We start from the raw sequence: 25,818 nt of genomic DNA on the forward strand, positions 1-25,818 counted from the left end.
ACCACGCCGTGGAGGAGAAACCACGCCACTGTAAACTGTGTGGGGGAAATTTGAAAAGTCCTCAGCGTGTCCACTCGGGAGAAACCAAAACAAAAGCATCACGTCTGTGACCAGTGTGGGAAAAGTTTCTGGCACTAAGAGATTTTGGAATTTCATCCGTTTGTCCAACGTTGGACAACAGCCTGAAGTGTATTTTAAAAAATGAAATATTTTGCAAAATGGGCCATGAAACTGTCTCATTTCTTTCATTAACATTACTATTGTCATATATTCAATATCTGCAACATGTTTGGAACCAGACATTTTTTTTTCCAAGGTTTAATTTCAGGTTGTTATCCAGCGTTGCCGTTCATGTTAGTTCAGTTTCCCTCAGAAATAAATTCAACTGGTGAATATATAAATCACCCAGATAAACATGAAAACAATCATTTACATAAAAGCGTACTAAAAAAAAAAAGGAATGCTTTTACATAAATCTGGCCACTTAAGGTTTCTCTTGACTGAACATGGATCTGAATGACTCGGTGCCTTTTTTGTTGTTGTTGTTGTTGTTGTCCTCCAGCAGGAAAGCCAGGTACAAAACACACACTGTTGAAATTCAGGAAGTGTGTGTGTGACCCAGAACACGTTTCTCTGCACAGGTTCACAGACACGTTTATGTTTATCTCCACAGAGGCATCATTACAATCTCCTCATATTGAAAAACTTACAGAAACAGAATATCCAAATGTCTCCTTCATAATATAAAGACTTTTATTTACACGTTATGATCAACACTCAATCACACCAGATTGACGTTCTCTGCTGCTATTTCTATTTCTTTTCTTAAAGATTTCCGTTACTGCTTAAATCCACGTTTGAAGGAATTGCTCCAATAAATCTGTTGTTGCCATGACGGCAGACTTGTGCTTCAGTTGATGCAAAGAAGCTAAAAAAAATAATTAAAAAAACTTCAAATGTGGATGCTTCACAGACAGCAGATCGATACGATCGGCACCAATTCAAGGTGGACATCCAAGATTAGTGTTGCACATTCAGTATCTGACCAAATGTGATCACAGCCTCCGCTCCTCTTCCTCAGTAATTGTGCGGAATAATGGACGGAAAATGGCAGAACACTGAGGATGTAACAGTCGAGTTGACTTTTGACCTTTTGAATTTAAAATCACGTAACCTCGTCATTTTTGATCTTACTAGACGTTGGTATGAACCCAAACTCTAAACAGTTAATCATTGAGTCCAACTGAATATTTGTGCCAAATTGGAAGTCTTACAATTGATGCCGCCGAGGCATAAAAATGCCGATCTTTGAATCTTCCGGCGTCTTTTTTTTCTTGGTCTATATTTTGTAGGAAGGTCTCCACGGTGTTCCTTGTGACAGCTCCATCCATTTCTGCATATCTGCAGAGAGGAATGAAACGATTACTTCACACAAACAGACACAAAACCAACATGTAGGAAGCCTTTGGTCGTCTTTAAGTTGGATCAGCTACCTACCAGTTGGAATGCTGATGTCAAACTCTGTCAAAACAAACGAGAGAAAAAATATTAAGTGTCACAGTTGTAAATGTGTCACCCACTCTTTTGTTTTATTTGCTTTTCCCATCACTATCAGCAGTATACTGTGTACTGGTTGCCATCAGATTTTGCCATAAAAAAAAAATATTCAGCGACACCTTTCAAGATGATGATTGTTTGATACGCAAAATATTTTCAGTGAAGTATATTCCTTAAAAAAAAAAAAAAGCAAATGAGTGAAATCTTTAATTGTGGTCTCTCACCACTGTTCCTGTTGTTAAGGAAGGTTAAGTAAAGGGATATGTTGAAAGCGAGGAGGACGGGAACAACAACCCATACACCGATGAGGATCAGGCGATCTGTACAAACAAAGCAGGTTAAAACACAATCAGATCTATAAATCCATTCATCCATTCAGAAACACATTCATCTTGTTGTTAACTATATGTTTATAAAGGTCCGACATGTTATGTTCCTGCCCAGCTTCATATCATGCTCTTTTAAAGATATACTGGCTGCACATGTAATTCCTTCTTCACATCCTTAATGAGAAAACTGAGTTCAGGCTTTTTAAAATGCCAGTTGTGATCAAAGTATTCGAGCCAAGTTTATTCAGCATTTATTTCCTTTTTTTAATATTTTGCATTATTACAGACCTGGCATGAGCACAAAGCCAGATTATTTGTTACTGCAGTATTTTTTGTGAACAAATAACTAAGAAATATAAATATGTCAATTAGTTCAATATTCTTATTTACTCACTTAAGTATGTCATCAAGTTATTCACATTTTCCTGTTGTTTATTCAAAGTTCATTTTATAATCTATTTACTCACTATGTATTAATTATTTTGAAACCTTTTTTTTTATTATTTAAAACAAAAATCCTTCACATGGTTTTTCTTAACTTTACATAGTATGTGGAGGACTGACATGTTCACAACAAAGAACAACCAGTAAATTGTTTCCGATGAAAGTAACTTACTGTGTCTCCGTTGACTGTTCGTGTCGTTTGGATCTATTAAAATAGAAACATCATGTTAATCCTTACGATTAAAAATAAAACATAAAAAGCGATAACACTGCGCAATGGAGCAAAACATGGTTTGGCTTCAGAGAGTGAAATGCACGGCGCTCCGTGAGGCACACCACGAACAAAAGCTCGTTTAGCTGAATTTTAAAACTGAAAACGTCCAATCAGGACGCCTCCTCACCTTTATGGGTTTTGCGCATGGTGAATGCGAGAAAAATGAGCGCCACAGCGCTATGACAAATCACTAAAGCGATGAAGCAGTGGTTGGTCACGTCCAGACGGGTGCAGACGAGGTGATCTGGAATGACAGCACATCCGTCAATCTTCAAGGTATATATATATATACATATATAAATACAATATAAAGTATAATATTATAGAATATGTAAATACAATCCCGTTTCCCAAAAAGTTGGGAAGCTGTCGAAACAACAATGTACACGTACAAACATGTGATGATTTGCAAATCATGTTTAAATCATGTCCTGGTGTTTTTTTTTTTTTGTGGAACCGGGGCTGTATATATCAAAATAACTCCACATCATCTAAATATCTGTTTACAGATAAACAATCAATAAAAAGTCTATATCAAGCTAAACTGTGTGTTCGATCCAGCACATAGAAAACCACTGGCGGCCCGTTAGAGTGAAATAACTCCATCACTTCCAGCTCCACTCTCACCTGCGTTGGTCTTGATCTGGGATTTGTCCAATCTGGTGACGACGTCGTCGTTGACGCCAGAGAGACGAAACACACAGTCGTACCTCGTCCAGTCTTCTGACGTGTCCGACGAGGGTTTTAGGACAACACGCATCTGGAAGGTCCCGTTTCCGTTGGGGAGGATCTGTCGGGGTTCCACGTCCTCCTCACGAAGCTGCTTTCCGTCTTTCCTCCAGAACATCACGGCTCTGCTGCCGGGGTAGAAACCTGTAGCGTGGCAGGTGACTGGAGAGAGGGAAGTCTTCTGGAGGAGAAACAGTGCGGGGAGCTCTGCAGAGATACAAAATAATATCTCTGTACAGAAAGTGTATATTCATTGTATTGTTACTGGACCTCCTTTATCATAAAACTACATCAGGTCTTGTAGTTCTACCTCTTCTCTGCAGTAAGCTCCTCCCATAGTCCAGGTACTTCTGGAGCCAGTCAACACACACTTGGCTTAAGTAATGCCTCGAGAAATGTGTTCTGGATTTGTCACGGTTCCACTCTCGTGCGGCGGCTTCCCCCTGCGGCGTCGAGAAGGACCACGTCTCTGCCGTTTGGTTGAATGCTACGAAATCTTCTCCGTTATAACCAAACTTATCAAAAGCATCGGCCTCTTCGGTCTCATCGTCCCATTCGCAGCCGTAAATCCTCTGAAAAATGTGGACACCTGAGAAAGAAGAGTAGAAATAGATTCGATAATCAGAGTCACAATATTCACGAATATCAAATAATGCTCAAAGCCACAAAAAAAAAAAAAAAGTGAGTGATGAAAACATGAATACACCTTCAGTTTGGCTTTGACCCGCCGTCAAATCATATAACTTTCTGAAGAAGGTCAGACTATCACGACACTGTCGAGTGTAACTTTGCATGTGCTCAGGGTTTTCTTCCAAGAACTCCTTTATCAAGGTGGGTTCTGGTTCGGCCGTCTTGAGGCTGCTGTTGCATTTCACCATCTCCGTCCCATCCGCCGTCAGGACGCCAACAAACTCAGGAAGATCTGCAACTCCAGACGATCCGGTGCAGGAGAACTTCAGGGAGTGTTTCACTGCAGAAAAAAAACAAACACGTTATTTAGTGTAGACTACAAAATGAATAATAATGCAATATTTATTCCATTTCAACACATAAAATACCCTTTTTTTTTTTGGTTCAAAAACACCGTTTAACACCGTTTCGAAGGAAGAAATTAAAAAACGGGTCTTACCCGGAGACACGACGTGATAAACGGAAGCGAACACGACGATAAGTAACTTAAATCGAGTTTGTTTTGCAAGCAGCGACAACATGCAAACGGCCATCTCTGATTCTCGGTCTCACCCCTCTCTGAGCAGGGTACATGGTACATTCCAGGATATGACGGAATCTCTCCTATTTAGTCCCAAAACAATCATAAGTTAACGCGAGGGGTACTAAAATGACCAAATACTATAAGGTAACACTTTTGTGTTCCAGTACAATATGTATTTGTGTAATATGATGTTTAAATGTTTACTGAAAGTTGACGTAATGTCTAAAAAAATATACCGAAGAGTACAGACTCCCCCCCCCAGGCATCGTACATGGTACATTCCAGGATATGACGGAATCTCTTCTATTTAGTCCCAAAGACCCAAAACAATCATAAATTAACGTGAGTTAATTTGTAAATTATTTTTTTTAAACTTTAAAAAAAAAAATTAAAAGAATTTTTAAAAAAGAATTTTAAATTAAAAAAAAAAAAAATTTTAAACTTTTTTTTTTTAAATTAAAAAAAATATTTTTTTTAATAAAAAAAAGTATGAAATAAATAAATGTATGATTAAATAATTAAATAACATTCCGACAGTGCGTCATTACCGCCAGCTGGCATCTGGACAGTTTGTTTTACAGAGCTGACAAGTGTGAAGTGTTAGGAATAAGGTCACCTTTCATGTCTTTGCGTCATCTCACATGGACGTGGTTTGGCGGAGTTACATTCAAGTAGGAGTGTTTGTGCTTGAGAGGAAATTCAGTTACTGTAATACAGAGCATGAATCACAGCAAAGACTGTGACATCACCGAGTCTGGGAGGGAGAACACCGGGTGTGTGTCTGTTTTTATTTTTGGTTTTTTTTTGTGTGTACTGCCAGTTACCGTTGCCAACAGCTGTCCGGTTCACAGGAAGCCTCTGGCTTTTGTTTCAGGTTAATACACCTGTGAGTAGCCCTGGTAGACAAACAACAGAAGTCCAGACACACTGGACACTGTACACACACTGTACACACTGTACACACAATACTACAGAAGTACATGAATGTTGACAGCGAAATCTATTTGACAGCTTTCACTTTTTCAGATGAAGATTTGACATAACGGATATTTTAACGAGCTTTAAAAATACAACACGAAGATCAAACCCGTGATTTCCAACCTGCTCGTCTTCTGACATCTTACAAGAAGCAGACTGTAGTCGGGGTCACATTTCAGAAATCACATTTTACAGACTGATTATTTAACCTAGTGATCAAACGTCCTTTGTTCTTCCGGATGGATCAAGCACCTGACAACAACAGTGACGTCATACCCAGTCCTAATATATATAGATATATACTGTACTGTATATACTGTGCATTTTATATTTTATATTTTTTACTGCTATTTTATTGCTTTTCTATTATTCTATTATTATCTTATTGCTTCTGTATGCTGCTGTAGCGGAAAAAAATTCCCCTCGGGGATTAATAAAGTAACTACCTAACCTAACCTAACCTAACCTAACCTAACCTAACCTAACCCCAACCTAACTTAACCTAACCTAACCTAACCCCAATCTAACCTAACCTAACCCCAACCTAACCTAACCCCAATCTAACCTAACCTAACCCCAACCTAACATAACCTAACCCCAATCTAACCTAACCTAACCCCAACCTAACCTAACCTAACCCCAATCTAACCTAACCTAACCCCAACCTAACCTAACATAACCTAACCTAACCCCAAAATAACCTAACCCCAACCTAACCTAACCTAACCCCAATCTAACCTAACCTAACCCCAACCTAACCCACCTGCATACCTGAGCCCTAGATGTTACCACAGCGACACCCAGAGTACAAACAGTGAATTACAATTTAATTCTAGTTATTCCAGGAAGGTGTAAACCACATGGAGAGACATCGGACCAATTCACTCAATTTAATGTAGCTGAATATGTCATGTCTCTACTAAATTGACAAATAGGCTATACAGAGAATAGTTTAGTGTGAAGCTGTTGTTCAAATATAGTTTTGTGTGACCCCCCCCCCCCTCCTGAAGATGTAAACCAGGCTGCATGTACACGTTTATGTGTGTATTTCCTACTTTACAGCTTCACGCACGGGGACAGGCGGACCTGCATCCTGTTCTCCAGATTCCTCCCGTCAGCAAAGGCAGCGTTCACATTCTCGCGATATTCCTGTTGAGACCTCGACATCTCCCTTCGGCCTTTTTCACATCATTAAAAAAATAAAAAATCGTATTTTGCATCAGTTCATCAGCTCTAAAATACACTCAAATACGACTAAGACCACCCAATGCATTTGTTTTACGTCTCTTTCCCATCTCGGTGGGGACGACGAGGGAACACGGAAGGAGGCAGACTCCGGAATGGGACGCGGCCTCGCGAGACTTCGACGAGTTGACTTGAGCAAGCGCCACGTCTCCGCCACAGCTAGCAGCAGCACCCGGGACGGAGAGGTATCCAGTGGCCCAACAGGTGGGGGTAGACAAACACTATCTGGTGAGAATGAACCAACATTTATTTTATTTCATTTCATTTTATTTTTACTGACGTTGTTTCTGCTGCAGCTTCGTGCGAGCCGGTTGTTTACTAGCCAGCTAGCTAGCCGGCGAGCACGCTCTCTAAACCGATCGGTGGCTGTTTGTTTGTTTGTTTGTTTGTTTGTCCCGCTTTCACTGTTTACTGTGAGATTAGAGCCTTTCTGAGAGAACCATAGAGACCAGAAGCTTTTAACATCCGCAGCCGATGTTGTCAAGCCGCCGTCGGTAAACAAAGAGGTGAAAGACAGCTCACTTAAAGTCGGATGGAAAAAGAGATCCATCGTTATCAATGCTGCGTGCGCACATCACCAGACCACTGCAGCTCCAACAGGGAGCCGCTGAGTGGATGTTTCCTGGTTCATCTGTGGGAGAACAGCTGGAGGACACGAAACAGACACGAGTCTGTGCCTTTATTACAGAGTTTAAGGTTTGACTGGTTCTCTCTTAATGACCCCAAAATGTGACATTTATGTTCGTTTCATCCAGATTTTTTTTTTTTTTTTTTTTTTTGTGAAAACAATTGTGCAAAAGGATCTCCGTCAGCTCAATTGTAATATTTTGGTATCGATGCAAAAAAAGAAAACCAGACCACAGAGTTTAATCAAAGTGAGTCTTGATGTTTTTATTCAGGTGATAATATGGGCTGCCTACGTCTGCTGGCACTGACACTGGCCACCTCCGCTGCACTGCTGTTCGCCTCTCATTCGGCCTCCGCTCACAGCCATTCCCACGGCGACCATGGACACGGCCACCATCACCACGGCCACCATCACCACGGCCACGCCCACGGAGAAGACGATCACCGCGCTCACGCCGACCAGGTGAAGATGTTCCACGGAGCGAGCAAGTGGAGCGCCGAGGCCAACGTCGGTCAGCACGAAGAGGAGCATCACGGACACGATCACGGACACGATCACGGACACGATCACGGACACGGACACGATCACGGACACGATCACGGACACGCTCATCATGAGGATGTTGTTCGAGTCCACAAAGAGGAGAGCGGACATGGACACGCACACGGAGAGGAGAGAGTGAAGAGGGACACGGTGGAGCTCTGGACACAGGTGAGGTCATGGGAGGAGGAGGAGGAGAGGAGGAGGGCATAGTTTGAAATGTAAGGTGTTTATCGTCTCATATCAATCGTGGCAAGAGTTCGGTAAGAAGTTCACATGGGCATCAGCACATGTTCGTGTTGATTTTGTCCTCGTGAACAGTGGAGCACAGTTTGGTGTAATAGTACCTGACTGCATCGTAGATTCAGTCTGTATTATCAGAGTTGTATAGAAATACAACTAAATAAGGAGTGCTTCTCCTGATCAGTGCAAATTGTAAACAAAAAAAAACCAGAAAGTAATTCAAAATGGCACCAGAGTTGAGTTTTGATGGCAGCGTTCAGGAGATGAACTCGAACTGGGCGTCATGCAACAAAAAAAAATCTGCCAGTTTAGGACAAAAGAGAAAGTATCACTTCTGTGTTTTAAGTGCTGAAGTGGGCAAAAAATAAGCAAGAAGAAAGTTTTGTACATCCTGTAACTGACCGGGAAACTTTCAGGGAGTTTCACTTGTTCTTATTTAAAGTTGTCTGCGACTCGAGCGCCTCACAGACCGACCACATACGACACCACCGAACACGTCCAGCTGGAGTTGGTCCTCGGTCACTCGGTCGTACTGTATTACCAAGATTTGGACCCTCTGAAGCAGTTTGGCTGTTTTCCAGCAGGTTGAGCTCTATAACTGATGCATGCTGTTCTTCTTTACTTTTCCTTCCTCCACTTTATACGTGTAATTTCATGATCAAGCGTCGTTCCAGAAGGTTTCCGAAAGGCTTTTGTGTGCCGCAGTGCTTTGGTCTGAACAGATGCACTGTAGATCTTGATGAAGATAGATGCTGATGTCCTTCATGTAGCCGGTGAAGACGAGGCGTGGAGCAACACGACATGTGGCTCATTATTTGCTTGTAAGGATTATTAAGTGATCTTTAGTTTCCTTTGTCAACACCATATCTAGCAATTTATCCTCTTATTCTCTCATGAGTGGGCTTCATACAACAGTTAATTCTATTAATTAATGTCAGATCTGAGTTTACAAATCAAAGCACCTTTTTTCCCCCAAAATGAGCCTCCACAGAGATTTGCATGTCCTTCTCCCGTTAGAACATTTTCTCCCTGCAGGAGTACAAAGCATATATAAAAAACCCAACTTTCCCTCCGTCGCTGTCTGCAGGCGATCGGCGCCACCTTGCTGATCAGCGCCGCTCCTTTCCTCATCCTGTTTCTGATCCCGGTTCAGTCCAACAGCGACCAGCACAAGAACCTGCTCAAGGTGCTGCTGAGCTTCGCCTCCGGCGGGCTGCTGGGCGACGCCTTCCTCCACCTCATACCGCACGCTCTGGGTAGGTCGTTAAGATCAGAGCCGTCTCTTTTTCACTGTTTTCTTGACTCTAAACTTCTGGATATCCTGAGCAGCCAATAGTAATATTGAGGTGCTGCATTTTTATTTCACTCACGGGGTGAAAGGAAATCTAAGAAGCATAAAGTTGTTTTCTTGTAGCTTGCTTTCACTGTGTGGAGACTCACCAACAGAGTTTGTTTGCCCTTCTCGACCAGACTTCTGAGTTTAACACTCAATACATTCATTCAAACCTGTTTTGACTTTGCAGCAGCTCAGCTTCTCTGTACTTTTGAACGTTCAGGTTTCTAAAATCAACTGAAACATGAGCAGCAAGCAGTTTATCTTCTCAATGTTTAATATCCGACGTATTTCTCCTGCACAGAGCCACACTCCCATCACGGAGATGGAGATGAAGATCATGGACACGCACATGAAAGCGAGGAGTCCAATGAGCACGGTCACTCCCACGGTAAACGGCAGTTACCTTCTTTCTCTGGTTCCCTTTCTCCGCCAAAGAAATTGACGAAAGCCAACATCTACTTCCATAGGGTAACCTTTTTACAACATAGCTGAATACTATCCGCCTCTCTGTTCTCTACCTGCTCAGGAGCTGCCCACGGTCACATGATGTCGGTGGGGCTGTGGGTTCTCGGCGGGATCATCGCCTTCCTGGTTGTAGAAAAGTTTGTGCGTCTGGTGAAGGGAGGACACGGACACTCGCATGGTACGCTGGCGGAGAAACTCCCTCTGACAGTCCTGACAGAAGATGGAAACAATCATCTGCAGCAAATGTTTATTTATATTTTTTTGAATTAATGACCAAAATTATTGTTAAACATTTTTTTTTTTTTTTTTTTTTTTTACAATCTGTAATCTACTTGTAATCTCTTTATTCTGTGTAACATTTTCAGCTGCTCCCAAAGAAAAGGACAGTGACGGAGAGGAAGAAAAGGATACGAAGAAGAAAAAAAGCAAAGACGGGAAGGCGCCAAAGAAAGAGGAGAAAAAGAGCACAGGTGAAGAGAGTACTTTTATTACAGACCTCTGACTGCTCACATTATAAACTTAGCAGCTCCATCTAGTGGTCAGTTATTGAGCTGCAGTGGTGACAGAGCAAAAAAACAAACAAAAGATCAGTCGCACTGACCAAACTGAAGACTTAATTAATTCATTAATAATTAACTAACAGAAACTGATTTATCTAAAATATACACCTACATGTTTTAGATGTGTACAGAAACCGTGTATCCTCGATGAAGGCTGTCACAAAACTGTGTTTACAGTTTATTTAAGGTCTTAACTATTTATTGTATATTTGCTCGACCGACCCAGACATCAAGGTGTCCGGTTACCTGAATCTGGCCGCTGACTTCACGCACAACTTCACCGACGGCCTGGCGATCGGAGCGTCCTTCCTGGTCGGTCCAGCAGTGGGCGCCGTCACCACCGTCACCATCCTGCTGCACGAGGTCCCGCACGAGATCGGAGACTTTGCCATCCTTGTTCAGTCTGGCTGCACCAAGAAGAAGGTAGATGACTACTCGGACTGCGAGTACAAAGAGTAAAGCATCCATATATATCACAAGGAGGAACTTTAAAAAGAGCTAAATGTGACGGCTTTACATTCAGCGCACAGAATAAACCTATTGAAGTGAAACCGACATGTAAAATTACAGCTTAACAGAGCATTACATAACAGAAAGTCCAGCAACTAAACAGGAATTAAAACTGTCATTGCTGAATTGCAGTGTGTCCAGTCTGTCAAAATAGTAAAATCCCAACACATCTTCTCGTGGTGAGTTTGGTCGTTAGACGACGACCTAAAGCAGAGTTGCCCAAATACATTTCATTAGAGGGTAATATATTCTGCACAAAGTTAACTTTCTAAATCTAAAATAAAACTTCTGAATAATTCAAACACTATTCTTTCATCTCTGTTATAGTAATTGTATCATTTATAAAAATCCTTCAAACGGTTCACTTTTTCCACATTACAGATTTGTTTACATGAATATAAATATTGACACGACTATTTTACTGACCCTCTTCCTCTTTGCCTTCAGGCCATGTGTCTACAGCTGCTGACGGCGCTGGGAGCGCTGGCCGGAACAGCTTGCTCCCTATTGGCCGAGGGCGTGGGCGCCACGGCGACCGCCTGGATCTTGCCCTTCACCGCTGGTGGTTTCGTTTACATCGCCACGGTAACGGTGCTCCCAGAACTGCTGGCGGGCCGCTCCAGTTTCAGTCAGTCTCTGATGGAGATCCTGGCCCTGCTGTTCGGAGTCGGCATGATGGTGCTGATCGCAGAGTACGAGTGAGACGCTGCAGGCCGGCCGGGAAACTTCCTACAGCGTGAGACGGGGGAGACCGGAGAGCAGAGGTCAAAGGTTAAAGGTTAAAAAAAAAAAAAAAAGGCGATTTTTAAGTAGAGTACAAATGGATTATTTTTGCCAGCGGTGTTGTTTTTTTTGTTTTTTATTGCGGTGTATTTCCGGACAAACACCACCAATTGATGGAGAACGTGATTTTTGTTGATTTGTGTTTTTTTTGTTGTTTTTTTTAACAATTCACGGGCACATCCCTGATTTTTTTTTTTTTTTTAACTTTTTTTTTGTGGAAAAGTGTCAACTTCTTTAAAAACACAACAACTGTTCAGCAACAGAGACTGAAAGAAAGAAAAAAAGAAATGAATGGAGAAGTTGGGAGGCCTCCGTCAGGGTCAGGAGGTGGAGTCCCTCTGTGCACCGGCCACAAACTTCCCACGCCGCATTCACTTCATGGACCATCCAGCTGCGGCTCCAACTGACAACAAGTTCCCTCCAAAAGTGGCTTAAATTAAATAACATTTCCAGCCATAACACCAATTTTTATTTTTTATTTTTATCATTTAACAAATGGCTGCTTCTACGTTTGAGGTCGGAGAAAAGCGACGGTCTGGATGCGTTGTTTTCAACGAGTCGAACTTCTTTTTAGTTTTGAAACTGAATGCTGATATTTTTACATTCCACACAGTTGAAAATAAATGTTATTGCTTTTTTTTTTGTTTTTTTTTGCAGATGTGATCAAAGTGGTATCCGGCTTACGCTCACATTGCACTCTGTTAAGTGCTTGACGTGTCTGGAAGGCCGTTAACGGGTCCTGGGAAAGATTAACGGCAGACGGGTCGCACGGGAAAAAAACAAACATGTCATGTCGATACGTATCATTCAGACATTAACGTGTTATGCGTTAACTAGTAATGTAATGAATTACTTTTCCAAATAATTAAAATCACTGAAATGTAAGTGGGCTTCTTTACTCGTTACTTTTGCCTTGTGTTTTAATGGGTAACGGAGACCTGGAGGCAGACGGAGGGCGAGTTTCAAAACACGTTATCCCTGACGACTTACTGCACTCTTATCTCTGAGGGTACACGGGTGTCATTTTGAGGAAATATCAACCCAACCTGAAATTGTTTTAGCAGCTCGTCTCCCAACGGGTGTCACGTGCCTCCGGAGAGCTCTGCGCCATCTAGTGACGTCTCCGGGTATTACACCAAGACATCAAGACCACAATGGATTCAGCTTTTAACTGCTTTTTAAAGATACAGAAAAATACACAAAATACAGGGGTGTGTACTTACTTCTAGTTACTTACTATTTTTTTTTAAACTTATTATCGAAGCAATTACTGTTTTCTTTTTACATAGATAGCTAGATATTTTCTGTTGTTATCTAAAGTCACTCCTTCTTATTAGTTTTCTGGAGGTCCATCTGAAAATAATCCCTCATTAATTAGAAAGTTGATCAAATTCAACCTAAAACACAAACAAAAAGGACGAAGGACGATATCGCTCTCCACCCCAAAGAAAAATACTAAATATGTGTGCAACACAAAGCAAAACATGTCGAATTACTTGCAGAGACTAAACTTAATTTTCCAAAATGGTTAATTTGATCCTGAACAATCCAGGCTGGACAAAACAGACCTCAGATCATCTGTAGATAAACTTTAAAATCCCCCTGTGCTCATTAAATAAAACCAGACAAGGTGGAAACCTCGCAGTGGAGCAGGTGAGCTGAATCTCCATGACGACCAGACTCCTGCAGGCTGGAGGTCTGATCATGTCGTGGCGTTGTCATGATCCCTGCTAAATGTGTTGCAGCGTTGCGTCGACACCAGGAACGGTTTGAAAGTCTTTATTGTCACGTTACACTTTGGTCTTAAAAGCGTAGTATTTACAAAATATTTTTTATGTAACAGGAATTTACAACCAAGAACAAAGGAACCGAACAAAGCTTATTACCTCTCATCACAGGACGCTGCAAGTCAAGGCGTCGCTGCTGCAGCACAACAGAAATGTCATAAACCCTGAAGGACACTGAGTTCATATGAACTCGCTGTATAAACAGGTATCCGCTGGTGTGTGAGGAATCTGCAGAGCAAACAAAAACAGCTGTGTTTTATGGGGATCAATTATAGTTCACCAGCTTTGCTAAATTTCATTTTCCATCAGCATGTTTAGTCTGAGTCCAGTTACACACACACACGGCAGACAAAACCTTTTCAAGCATTTCTGATGGTGTGAAAGCAAAAACACTCAAACGAGCCAAGTGTTTAAAAAGAACTGGATGCTTTCAATTCATCCACAGTCAGGGTGACCTCTGCACACACAACACCACTTGAGTCACCATTTGGAAGTTATTTGTGGCTTTCCTTGTTGTAATCTCACTTCCTCTGTTTTTTTTTTTTATTTGTTTTTGTTCCGATTCCTCCAGACTCGCCACACTTCCACTTCTTATTCTGACTTTAATCACATGCACAAAAACACACACACACACACACACACACACACACACACACACACACACACACACACACACACACACACACACACACACACACACACACAGGAAAATCTGAATCTCAACTCAGTTTATCATCACGTCGGTGTTGAGAACGTTTATCCAGTCAGTCCCTTCAGTGTACGATCAGCCGTTTGGACAAACATTATGTAAAAGTATTGAAGACACGTTGAGCAAAAGGCACATTGAATACATATTTACAAAAAGCATTTAAAGACCCAGCTTTGTTTTTTTTAACGCACTTATACAAATTTATTGCAGTCGAGGAAAGAAATAACTGACAGCTGGTGCTTTAAACAACTAAAACGAGGATCATATTAGTTCTTAAAGGATCACATTAGTGGATTTTTATGTCTTTAACCCATCATATACAAATGATTGATAGAGATTATCTATTGCGCACAAGTCATCATCTTATTTTATGTTCTTTGCAGGAATCCAACGGAATTTTTTTTCTGCATTAAGGAGCTCAGTTTTGTGGATAAATCTTATTTAAAAGACAAACAATGAGCAGACAGTTATGATGATGACTGTATGTTCTTTATTTGCATCAAAAGTTCCTGCTCACAACTGCAACGCTGTTTGATCCGAACACAACTAAATATAAAAACAAAAATAGTTGTTACTAGTGAAATGATCGTGATAGAAAATGCATCTGGAGCAGGTTACAACCTTCACATCGTTCTGACATAAATGTAGAAGGAAATAACCTTTTCCCATATTTATTGTCTGTGGCCTGTTTTCTAATAGTGACCTCCGGTAACACGTCGAGTACAAGCATAACGTTCACGACGCAAACGGCCGTCAACGCAACGCGTCGCTCAAAAGCGAGTAACTCTCCGGCCTCGACCCGAGGATCGCTTGGAGAGACTTAAACTGTCGCCACATCCACTGCTGTCTGACTCCGTCCCGCCGCCGCGTTGCTGTGTTTGGACCCGGTGCTGTCGTCCAGAGAGCGCTCGTTGGACTGAGTCGTCTGTCCGTCCACGTCGTCCGCCAGAGCTCTCTGGTACACGCCCATCAGACTCTGCCTGAAGCGGCCCCTCACGTCCAGCCCCATGCAGAAGTACAGCAGCGGGTTCACGCAGCTGTTGAAGTAGGCGAAGCCCGACGCTATAGGGTGCCAGATTTTCACCACCGGGTTCTTGCTGTCCACCATCTTCACCAGCAGGAGGCAGTGGTAAGGCGCCCAGCACAGGAAGAACGCCACGACCAGCGAGGCCAGTATACGCAGCGGGCGGGACTTCCCCGACAGGCGGGTCCGTCGGATCCCGAGCCCGGCCAGGATGTAGCAGACGAGGATGACCATGAAGGGCAGCATGAAGCCGCACAGGAAGCGGATGGAGTAGAGCGCAGATTTGGCGCTGTTGTCCCCCATGGCCGCCTCCTTCACGTCCAGAGAACACTTGCTCAGGTTGTTCTTGCCCAGGTAGACCTGGCGGTAGACGAAGTAGGGGGTGCTGAAGAGGACCGCCAAGGTCCAGACGCAGACCGCCACCACCGTCGCGGCCCGCAGGGTGCGTCGCCGCTTCGTGAAGACGGGCCGCCACACGCAGAGCACCCGGTCCAGGCTGATCACGGCCAGCAGGAACACGGAGCAGAACATGTTGGCGTACTTGAAGAAGCCGTTGAACTTGCAGAGGAAGACGCCGAAGGGCCAGTGGTTGAAAAAGAGCTTCTTGGTGAGGGAGAAGACTCGCGTGAAGCAGAAGATCAGGTCGGCTATCGCCAGGTTCACCAGCCACACGTTGGTGACCTTCGGCTGAGGAGGAAGACGAAGGAAAAGAAAAGAAAGGAAGGGATAATAAAGGAGCGCGGGACGAAAGGAAAGGAAGAGAAATGTGAGACATTTACACGAAGGTCTGAAAGTTAGCCGGTCGTGCAAACAGAATTTATCTTGGACATCATTGATTGACCATTTGTCAATCCCCAGTTCCAAACAGCTGCCGTCCAATCATCCCTTACCAAAGATACCACATGTCAAACATGCTTCAACAAGTGACATCACACATTGGTTTGTAAACTGCCGTTATAAAGCCTCCAGTTTGGATTTCGGACGTAGCCATCTTTTGCTTTTGGATCCACAAGTGAATCTCACCAATCTGATTGGAAACCTGAGGACACTATGCCCCGCCCACCGAAAGCAGAAACCTGTTTGCACCACAGGCCTGTCAATCAAATAGACACGCCTCCCACCCGTAGAACACCATAATGACTCTTAGAAAAAATGTATTGACTTTGTATTTCATGAGAAGTTGAATGGGAGTCTATGGAGGTTTTTTGGAGCCGACCTCTAGTGGCACTCGGTGGTATTGCAGCTTAAGACACTTCTGTATCTGCCTCATTTTTCAGACCCGGAAGCTCCGAACACTTTTATATCCAGTCTGTAGGTTACTGGGGCAACGGAGGGTCGAGGACAAATGTTCCAGCTCCTAAAAGCTGCTTTGCTGTAGTTTATAATAATTGTGACACACTTTTCTCGGCTCCTCTCAGACAGTGTTTGAAACACTTCGCACACGCAGCGTATCCACCTTGAGCTTGAATCCAGCCACCCAGATCACCATGGAGTTCCCCGTGATGCCGAGCACCACGGTCATCGTGTAGAGGACGATGCTGACGTTGTCCATGATGGCGTCGACGTCCACCGTCGTCGCCTGGTCGTTCTTGGAAGACTTGAGTGCGAGGGCGGGCATAGAGGCGTTAAGAGACATCGTGTGGCTGGAAAAGAAAGAATACAAAACTAATCTAAATGTAAGTTTCTAACAGACAGTGAGTAGGAAAACACAACAAGATGACCTGATATATGGGGTTCAAAGTGGGTTAAGTTAAAGCTATTTTAAAATACAGTTGAACAGTTTCATTTATTTTTGTAGAACCTGAAGAACCAAATATTTTTGTTTTAGTTCAGTCACATCTGTTGGAAATTTTGCTTCATTTAAAGTCAAAGGTGAATGCTTAGTTTCTCTTTTACTATCAGACAGAATATCAACACTGTCATAAAACATCCCATTTGTTTGTTAACATATGACCTATTTCACTTCTTCATTATTCATGTGCAGGCTGTGGATCACCGATAAAGTTTGTATTTCCTTCCTGTTTTCTTTAGTTTTCTAGGTCAGCAGAGAGGATGCTGCATGTTGGTCAACCAAAGACTCTCTGTGTTAGAGGCTGGTTAATAAGTGCATTATTGCAGTGCAGGTTTGGGTAACTTCCTGTTTTACTTTCATTTTATTAAAAAAAATTCCAACCTCTTCTTTTAAAATACTTTACAGCATGCAAGAAAAAAAAAAGAAGAAAATTTTGATCACAAGCCTTAATAAGTAATAAAGAAATATGCGTTGTTTCTCAATAAACTGTGACGTGCATTATGTCGACGAGTCAGCTGTATTCAACTGAGTCAGTGACTGAGAATATGTGAAGGCTGAGGTGGTTATTTTTAGGCAAACAAAACTATGTGGTTACCCGATGAGGGTTTAGAAAAAAATGTGTTAAAAGAAAACCATATTGTTTTCTTGTGAACCTGCACCTTCGTCTCCTGGGTAAAAAAAAAATCTGCTCTTTGACGCGTGTTATGTCGCATTTCACGCTTTTCACGCTGAGGCGAGGCCAACTGTCACACCGCCACGTTATCCTCTAGTGGACGAGCAGGTGTATTACATGCTTTGGCATCACACCGGGCTTCCCAACCATGCCCTAAAAAAGAATTCCACTAAGAAAATGAATGAAATACTGTAAGTTCAGCCCAGGTCTAAACTATGAAGACATAAAAAGCTCAAAAAAGTCTGAGATGGAAGATGTGAAAGGAAATAAATGTTTACAAGCCACTGCTGCTCAAAAATGATCACAAATGGTTTCAGCTCTTAAAAACCTGAAAACGCTGTGAGATGCATCTCATCTTCACTGCTGTGGCAACCAATCTGATTCAACATGACAAAAACTAGCTTTAACCCTCCTGTTGTCCTCGGGTCAAAATGACCCGCAGCTGTGTTCAACCAAGTTCTATTTTATTTTCATATTTTTTGGGATCATTGGTGACGAGGAGGCTGTGAGGGTTTCTTTAAAGAATGATGACCAATGAGCCCAAAAAATATAGAAATATAGAAATAAAATAGAACACAGCTGCGGGTCATTTTGACCCGAGGACAACACGAGGGTTAAAGATATTAAACTTTCCCACTCTTAGCCAGTTCGACCAATGCAAATATACAATCACTGTTTAAGTCAAAGAATTAGCAAACGAAAAAGTAAAAATCTGCATAATGACCAGTTCACCAAAAAATAACTGAGCAGTGTTTGTAGGTGTGGAGATGGAAAATAACCTGAACCCCACAAAGATGTCCTGCAATGAAACTATCTGAACCTTTTTCACAGCAACAAACAACACATTTCACTCTGAGTAGCTTTCGGTAAAAAAAAAGAAGCAACGAACTGCTTTTTGATTTGAGTTATGTGGTAATGTTTACTCACATCCTACAAACTAAAATGGTCAGTTTCAGTCTTAGCAATCCTGTTTCACACTCTGATAGTTGATGCTTATTGTAAGTCGCTTTGGATAAAAGCGTCAGCTAAATTAAATGTAATGTAATAATGCTAATAATATCAGAAAGATAAAAAAAAAACATTAGTGGTGCTCTACTTTGGTTTATTTGGTCAGTTTCACCCTTTCAGGCCACATTGACCTTTAACTCAATTAAACAATAATGATTTCCATCAGGCACCAAACACATGTTTATTTTGTTTTAATTATTGAGTGTTTGAAATGGTGACTGAATGTGTAATCAGAATCAGAAAATGTCCTGATTTCTTACCTGCAGATGTTTCACTGATGTCACCGAGCTGGTTGAGTCCTTCGGTCTCAGCAATCAGAGACACATGTGAAGACTCATCCTCTGGTGCGCCCTCCACCCCTCTACATCTCCTCCACCCCCCCCCTCCCTATTTGGTACTTCAAGTTTTTTCATTGTGTGTTTTGTGTCCTCTCTCTCTCTTTCTCTATCACACACTCACTTCCTCTGTCTCTCTGTGTCGTCTGGCTTCATCTTTCTTTCTGTGTTCCTACTTCTCTTTTTCTCACACAGCTGAACACACTTTGTCACACACGCAAACACAGATGCATAAAAACCGGGAGTGAATGGCCGACTTGGTAATCACACTTTCCTCCTCAGTCTCCTCGACCAATCAGATTTGTTCAAAGAGGGCCGAGTGTTTATGACAGCAGATAACTTTATTCCACCGGGAGAAATTTGTCCAAGTGGAGCTTTGCTCTTTGTTTTTGGAGTTTACTTATTAAACCCCTTCCTTTGAAAGCAGAAGTGATTTAACTTAAATTGAAGCTTCCTTTTTTGTTCTCCGCTGTTTTCAGGATACAGGGTCCTCTTTGGCGGAGAAAAGTAAAGAAAACATTTAATAGACCACAAAACAGTGGCTGAGCTGCTGATGCAACTCGACTACTCTGAAGTAGTAATGAAAAAACAACACAATAATAATTGTAAGAGTACCATTATATTGAAAAAGAACCAGCTTTGTGAGCAACCCGATATTACATTACATTACATTTAGCTGATGCTTTTATCCAAAGCGACTTACAATAAGTTCATTTCAACCATGAGGGTACAAAACCAGAACAACAGGAATCAAGGAAATACAATTTCTTCAAGAAAGCCAAACTACAAAGTTCTGTCAGTAAGTTCTATTTTAAGTTCTACTAAAGTTCTGCTGTTCAAGATAAAGTCTGAAGAGGTGTGTTTTTAGTTTGTGGTGGAAGATGTTCAGAGTTTCTGATGTCCTGATGTCGGTGGGGAACTCATTCACCATTTAGGAGCCGGGACAGCAAACAGTCGTGATTTTGTAGAGTGTTTAGCTCAGTGAGGAGAAACAAGCCGATTGGTAGAAGCAGAGCGGAGGGAGCGGGTTGGGATGTAAGGTTGGACCATGTCCTGGATGTAGAGGAGGAGGAGGAGGAGGAGGAGCGGAGTGAACAGGTTGGGATGTAAGGTTGGACCATGTCCTGGATGTAGAGGAGGAGGAGGAGGAGGAGGAAGAGCGGAGTGAACAGGTTGGGATGTAAGGTTGGACCATGTCCTGGATGTAGAGGAGGAGGAGGAGGAGGAGGAAGAGCGGAGTGAACAGGTTGGGATGAAAGGTTGGACCATGTCCTGGATGTAGAGGAGGAGGAGGAGGAGGAAGAGCGGAGTGAACAGGTTGGGATGAAAGGTTGGACCATGTCCTGGATGTAGAGGAGGAGGAGGAGGAGCGGAGTGAACAGGTTGGGATGTAAGGTTGGACCATGTCCTGGATGTAGAGGAGGAGGAGGAGGAGGAGGAGCGGAGTGAACAGGTTGGGATGTAAGGTTGGACCATGTCCTGGATGTAGAGGAGGAGCAGGAGGAGCGGAGTGAACAGGTTGGGATGTAAGGTTGGACCATGTCCTGGATGTAGAGGAGGAGGAGGAGGAGCGGAGTGAACAGGTTGGGATGTAAGGTTGGACCATGTCCTGGATGTAGACTGGACCGGATCTGTTCACAGCACGGTACGCAAGTACCTATGTTTGGAAATGGATGCGGGAAGCTACTGGTAACCAGTGAAGGGAGCAGAGGAGGAGCAGGAGGAAGAGGAGGAGGAGGAGGAGGAGCGGAGTAGTGGGAGTGAATCTCGGGAGGTTAAAGACCAGTTGAGCTGCTGCATTCTGGATGAGCTGCAGAGGTTCGGATGGTACTAACAGGTAGACCTGCCAGGAGGGAGTTACAGTAGTCTAGATGTGAGATGACCAGAACCTGGTCCAGAACCTGGACCAGATCCTGGACCAGAGCCTGGACCAGAACCTGCACCACCTTCTGAGTGAGAAGAGGACGTATTCTCCTGATGTTGTGCAGCATGTATCTACAGGAACGTGTTGTTGCAGTGATGTTGACAGTAAGAGAGAGTTGACTGTCGAGTGTCTCTGAGGTTCCTGGCAGTCAGGGTCGGGATAACAGAGTTGTCCAAGGTCGTAGTCAGGTCGAGGGTGGGAGAGTCTTTCCCTGGAAGGAAGAGCAGTTCAGTCGGCATCACAGCAAAACGTGAAATAGACACGCTTTGGGCTATCTGGGTGTGAAAGTTACACATTTTCCTGTAGTGGAAGAAAATCAAACCTACTGAATGTTTTGAGCCTTTTACAAGAAAATGAAACTTTTTTGCAAGATCACATGGTTGGGGTCGGGGAAAAAGAAGTTGACAAGCATTCACATGCAGGATGAAAAGGATTTAAAAGGATTTCTATTACCTCAAAAAGACATCTGACATAAAACTATCAATCTGATGAGATACAATTAAAGCTGTAAAACACAAAACGGTAATTATAAATAATCAATCAAAGTAAAAAAAATATTTGAGAACAGGAGTTGAGGTAAAAAAAAAAAAAGGAAGTGGCATGTTCTGAAAATAGAATTGAAACAATGGTTTTTTGACCTGCATTCGTTGTTCATGCCATTTTTTTTTTATTCACAGCAAAATATAACATGCAGCGAAGTTACACCAGAGAAGTAAGTTCTGCTGTTGCATCATAATCATATTTTTTAAATTGCATTGTTGGTTAAATTTCTTCAGCATAAATGTACATAAAGTTCTGGAAGTTCCTTTAAAAAAAAAAAAAACAACAACAGTTCATTCAAAGCCCAACAGCACACAATGTGTCACCCATTCATTCAGATTTCATTAACCTCTTTGATTATTCTTTCCTCCTTCCTTTCACTGCCTGGAGGAATGTTTCCATGTAAAATCAGTTCCTTCTTTTGCCGTCACCTCGGCCAATCGGCTCGCTCTAAACGGGGTTCATGACATTGTGATGTTGCAAAAGGTCATGACCAATGTTTGACCATTGCACAAGCAGAAGTGTTTAAAGAAAAAGTGCTGCGTTTCAGATTTTTCTCTAAATACGTAAGTGGGGAAAGTTTGCAGTTCTCTGCATGTGTGTTATTATGTTTTGAACCTTTCAGTATATTTTAATATCTAAGTAATTTATCTAAGTAAATCGAGGTAGATCCATTGATATTTGAAAGCCACCTGAATATAGCTTAAAAAGTAGTGTGGTTTAGAAGTTTAATTTAGAGTCACATCAATAATATAGCATCATCAGTATATCGTGAATGTTGGTGTTTGGTATGTAATTAATTATGATTGTTAAAGTAATGTTATAGGACTGTAATAAATCACTTGTGTTGGGCTGTCAGTGTGCTTCCTCAACATCTGACCCACATGCTCGTGCTGCACTCTAGTGGTATAAAGTAAATCAGTGTTCCAGGTTGCAGAAAACACGGTCTGTCATTATGAAACTGTCTCTCATGAGACAGCAAAAGAGGACCAAGGCTTCATTAGCGTAACAAAATATGCTTTTCAAAAATGTTTGGATTTTGGGACTGTCACACATTCTAGGAACATTTCAGTAATTTAGGTGTTTTTCCTTTTTATTTTACATCAGAGCATCACGTTTTGTGTCCTATTAGCTGTCAAAAGGGGGCAGCACTGAATTGTCTGCTACAACTCAGGGATTCCTCAAAATGTTTCTCTACCTGACAGGAATGTGGTTTTTCTGCACATTTATTCTGAAACATAAAAGAAATGACTCCATGCTGGCTGTTCCACCTGTTGTTTTTGTTCTTTACATAGCAAGTAGCCTCCATTGTTATCTGTATAGTCCCATTTAAAGCGCTGGTGATCTGGATTATAATCTTGAAGAGTTTATATCTGGATCAGGTTAATCAGGACTAATGTTGCTTTGAAAAACTGGCACAAAATGAAGATGGATTATCGGATTCTGGATAACATTTAAATCAGAATGATCCAGATTAAACTTTTTGAACAACCGGGTCCAGGACTATTAGAGGGGGATTTTCATTTCTTTAAATCTTTCGTTTTTTTTCTAAACCTAACCATGTTGTTTTTGGTGGTTAAACCTATAAAACACCTTCTCTTTCACGAGATGTGATACTGTCCTGTAGTGGACTGGTGGGCATGTTTTGGTATGGTATTGAGTTGGATGGCCGAATCAATAACAGATGGAGTAAAATGAGTCCCAGGTTTGACTCGTTCATGGCCACAAGACTCATGTGCCAGACAATCTTTTTTCAATTACACTATTTTCTAGGTTTTTAGTTTATATGGTCTTTCAGTTTTTACTCACAAGTCTTTCCTGTTTTGTTTTTTCATCACTACTTCAGAAAAATTGTTTAATTCATATAAAGTAGCTCTATGTTTAAATATATTAATTTCCTGACAAGAAAAGCCTAATTTAAAAATGACATTTTTGTAATTTCATATTTTTGCCTATTTGCAGGTCATATGTGTCATATTTTCAAAAATATATTATCTATTTTTTTTTTAATGTCTTTTCCCCCTTTTTAATGTGCAAGTCCTGAATACAAATAGAAATCCTTTGGAGTTCATTTTCATTTCAAATAAAAAACACAAAAAATTGACAGGAACATTTATTTAAAAGTTTTTTTTTTACTGAACCAATTGTGGTTGTTAATTAAAAAGATGTTTTCCTGATTAAACTTGCATTGAGCTCCATTCAAACATCGACACATAATACTAGTGCAGTCGTGCATTTTATTGAGGAAATGCTGTAAACGTATTTTAAAAGATGTACAAGTAAGTATTTTTATGTTTTACTATTGATGATTCCTTCCTTATTGCCTCCTTAATACAATGAACAGTGCACTGACACAGGTTTATTGTCCATTACGCTGACGATACGACACAACACAACACAACACAGCTGACTTGTTTCAACACGACTCCACCTGACTGGACCTGAAGGGGATTTTTCTGCACAGACGGAAGCATTTCTGTAACTCGTCAGCATTTGAAGCACTGAACGTGTCTTAACTTGGTGCTGACGGAGGTAATGACCCACTGAAGTGTTTCACAGCTGCAGTCACCGCACAATGAGGTGCCATTGTTTCTGTGGTATTGTGTTTTTCATTCAAACATGCAGGAAACTGTTTTTATTGGCAATAATCCCATTGTTTACCATTAAAAAGAAAGGTTATCATGCAGCATCACAAAGTTTTAGGTGAAATGAGTTGTGTTTCAGGACGGGAAACTCCTCAGATTTTACACGCTGATGTTTGTTTACAGTTCCTGGAAAGCATACAATAAGTTGTGGAGAGCTCTTTGTGCCTCCAGAGGGAGCTGTGTCAAGTGTGATAAACCGTCTCACAGGCGATGACACTTGGTTGACATCATTTGCGGTTGTTATCTGTGTGCTCAAACCTGTGTCTCTGCAGGCAAAATTTATGTCGGTAATACATTTCTCATTTTTACAAGGCTCCATCTTGCAAGTCCTCCGTTCCTCAGAGTTGAGCTGCAGCTTGTGACTTATGATTCAGAAACAGTTAGTGAATCTTGTGAACACTCATTCACAAGTGAGAGAAACTGAAATCGAGCAATGATGACTCAGCACCTCGTCTGTAGGGGTCCACTGTATCCGAGACAAAGAGGCTGAATTTGCAGTCAATTAGAGAGTTTCTGGACCCTGATGAACAACAGATGTAGGATTAACTGTCGTGCTGATGTGACATCATGTAAAGTTAAGCGAAGTGAGATGAGAAGGTTAGTGAAGTAGAAAAGTGGCATTAAATTGACTTTAAAACTACAGAGTAAAGACACAAAATAAAACGATGTGCGGTCGAGAAACATTACAATGTGATGAGAAATGAGGTAAAACTGTAAAGTAACGTAAAAGTGAAATGAGTTGAGGGAATGTGGCGTAAAGCTGTCAAGTAAATGTACAAAAATAAAGTGAAAACATTTTACAAAATCAAAAAAATTTAAATGACATGAAGTAAATCAACAGAATAAAGGAGTTTAGATGTAATTAATTAAATCTATCAGGTGACATAAATTGAAATGAGGTAACAAAAGATGAATAAAGTGACAAAGTGAAGTGGAGCAAAGGTGAAGTGCAATGTTTCATATGGGTAAACTCAATACGGTAACAGAAGCATAAAACTAATTAAATACAGGAAAATGCAGCGATTAAAATAAAAAAAATAATAGTTTCTATTTTATTCCGAGAATAGAGAAAAATAAGTCTATTACGAAAGAGACTTATTCTTATTTAAAACCCAGAAAATGCAACATGCTGCTCATGTTGTGTGTCGATGGCTCTGTTGTTGACTTCTCTGGAAAAAAGATTCTGCATGAAATGAAGGAAACAGCTGATTTAAGTAAGCAAGGCAAGATTGAGTCAAATTGATTTCTCTAAAATAAAAAAACTACTTGATTGCAAAACTTGGGGGAGACAGCATTTTCTCTCCATCGCTGCGCTCTGCCATGTTATCTTCCATCAATATAAGTTTGTTTTTCTTCTCAAGTGGTTCCAGGGCAAAGTTTTTTTTAACTCGACAGGCAGCTAGACAAGAGTCAGCATGAGAAACGAACGAAGCAGCATGAATACGATGAATCTGATGTCTGACGTCCTTTGGCACGTCACTGTCTAGTCACGGTCTCGTCTCGAAGCAGGAAGTCGGGATGACTCGCATTTGAACGAGTGATACGTC

At 41.6% G+C, this 25,818-nt stretch overlaps 3 protein-coding genes across 5 annotated transcripts; 1 reads left to right on the forward strand and 2 right to left on the reverse strand.

Annotated features, from left to right (window-relative positions):
• Positions 1-1,184: 1,184 nt before the first annotated feature.
• Positions 1,185-4,569, reverse strand: LOC138627773 (major histocompatibility complex class I-related gene protein-like). Its single transcript, XM_069710342.1, has 9 exons — positions 4,463-4,569; positions 4,040-4,303; positions 3,644-3,922; positions 3,232-3,540; positions 2,732-2,848; positions 2,503-2,535; positions 1,782-1,877; positions 1,498-1,521; positions 1,185-1,401 (listed from the first exon to the last, which is right to left on the reverse strand). Exons 1-9 carry the CDS (start codon positions 4,554-4,556, stop codon positions 1,340-1,342), a joined length of 1,278 nt encoding a protein of 425 aa, XP_069566443.1. The 5' UTR covers positions 4,557-4,569; the 3' UTR covers positions 1,185-1,339.
• Positions 4,570-6,849: 2,280 nt separating this feature from the next.
• On the forward strand, positions 6,850-12,719 carry LOC138627772 (zinc transporter Slc39a7-like). 3 transcript variants are annotated; one of them, XR_011311412.1, is made up of 9 exons: positions 6,850-6,997; positions 7,669-8,108; positions 9,268-9,436; positions 9,818-9,904; positions 10,043-10,159; positions 10,347-10,451; positions 10,768-10,964; positions 11,499-11,829; positions 12,492-12,719. XR_011311412.1 is itself a non-coding variant. In XM_069710340.1 (8 exons), the coding sequence occupies exons 1-8, from the start codon at positions 6,865-6,867 to the stop codon at positions 11,751-11,753; spliced, it is 1,503 nt and encodes a 500-aa protein (XP_069566441.1). In that variant the 5' UTR covers positions 6,850-6,864; the 3' UTR covers positions 11,754-12,719. The 3 variants fall into 3 exon arrangements, 2 of the variants coding, with proteins under 2 accessions (XP_069566441.1, XP_069566442.1); XM_069710340.1 differs by having other exon boundaries at positions 11,499-12,719; XM_069710341.1 differs by having other exon boundaries at positions 6,850-6,973; positions 11,499-12,719.
• A 1,583-nt stretch (positions 12,720-14,302) lies between these two features.
• Positions 14,303-19,156, reverse strand: LOC138627786 (fMet-Leu-Phe receptor-like). Its single transcript, XM_069710361.1, has 3 exons — positions 19,088-19,156; positions 16,811-16,997; positions 14,303-16,041 (listed from the first exon to the last, which is right to left on the reverse strand). The coding sequence occupies exons 2-3, from the start codon at positions 16,988-16,990 to the stop codon at positions 15,151-15,153; spliced, it is 1,071 nt and encodes a 356-aa protein (XP_069566462.1). The 5' UTR covers positions 16,991-16,997; positions 19,088-19,156; the 3' UTR covers positions 14,303-15,150.
• Positions 19,157-25,818: the final 6,662 nt, after the last annotated feature.

Source organism: Brachyistius frenatus, unplaced genomic scaffold (assembly GCF_029030835.1).
Source record: "Brachyistius frenatus isolate BFR_SWC_R1_liver_20210118 unplaced genomic scaffold, ASM2903083v1 Contig_91, whole genome shotgun sequence".
Lineage (NCBI taxonomy): Eukaryota > Metazoa > Chordata > Actinopteri > Embiotocidae > Brachyistius > Brachyistius frenatus.

Bases quoted from the DNA above. Each gene is read 5' to 3' on its own strand.
- LOC138627773 (XM_069710342.1), bottom strand. From the start codon at position 4,556: ATGGCCGTTTGCATGTTGTCGCTGCTTGCAAAACAAACTCGATTTAAG. The intron at 2,536-2,731 runs GTGAGGAGGCGT...CTATTTTAATAG, and splicing joins CATGCGCAAAACCCATAAAG to ATCCAAACGACACGAACAGT. The intron at 1,402-1,497 runs GTAGGTAGCTGA...TCCTCTCTGCAG, and splicing joins TGACATCAGCATTCCAACTG to ATATGCAGAAATGGATGGAG.
- LOC138627772 (XM_069710340.1), top strand. From the start codon at position 6,865: ATGGGACGCGGCCTCGCGAGACTTCGACGAGTTGACTTGAGCAAGCGC. The intron at 6,998-7,668 runs GTGAGAATGAAC...GTTTTTATTCAG, and splicing joins GGGTAGACAAACACTATCTG to GTGATAATATGGGCTGCCTA. The intron at 10,452-10,767 runs GTGAAGAGAGTA...CGACCGACCCAG, and splicing joins AGAGGAGAAAAAGAGCACAG to ACATCAAGGTGTCCGGTTAC.
- LOC138627786 (XM_069710361.1), bottom strand. From the start codon at position 16,990: ATGTCTCTTAACGCCTCTATGCCCGCCCTCGCACTCAAGTCTTCCAAG. The intron at 16,042-16,810 runs GTGGATACGCTG...CTTCCTCCTCAG, and splicing joins TGGCTGGATTCAAGCTCAAG to CCGAAGGTCACCAACGTGTG.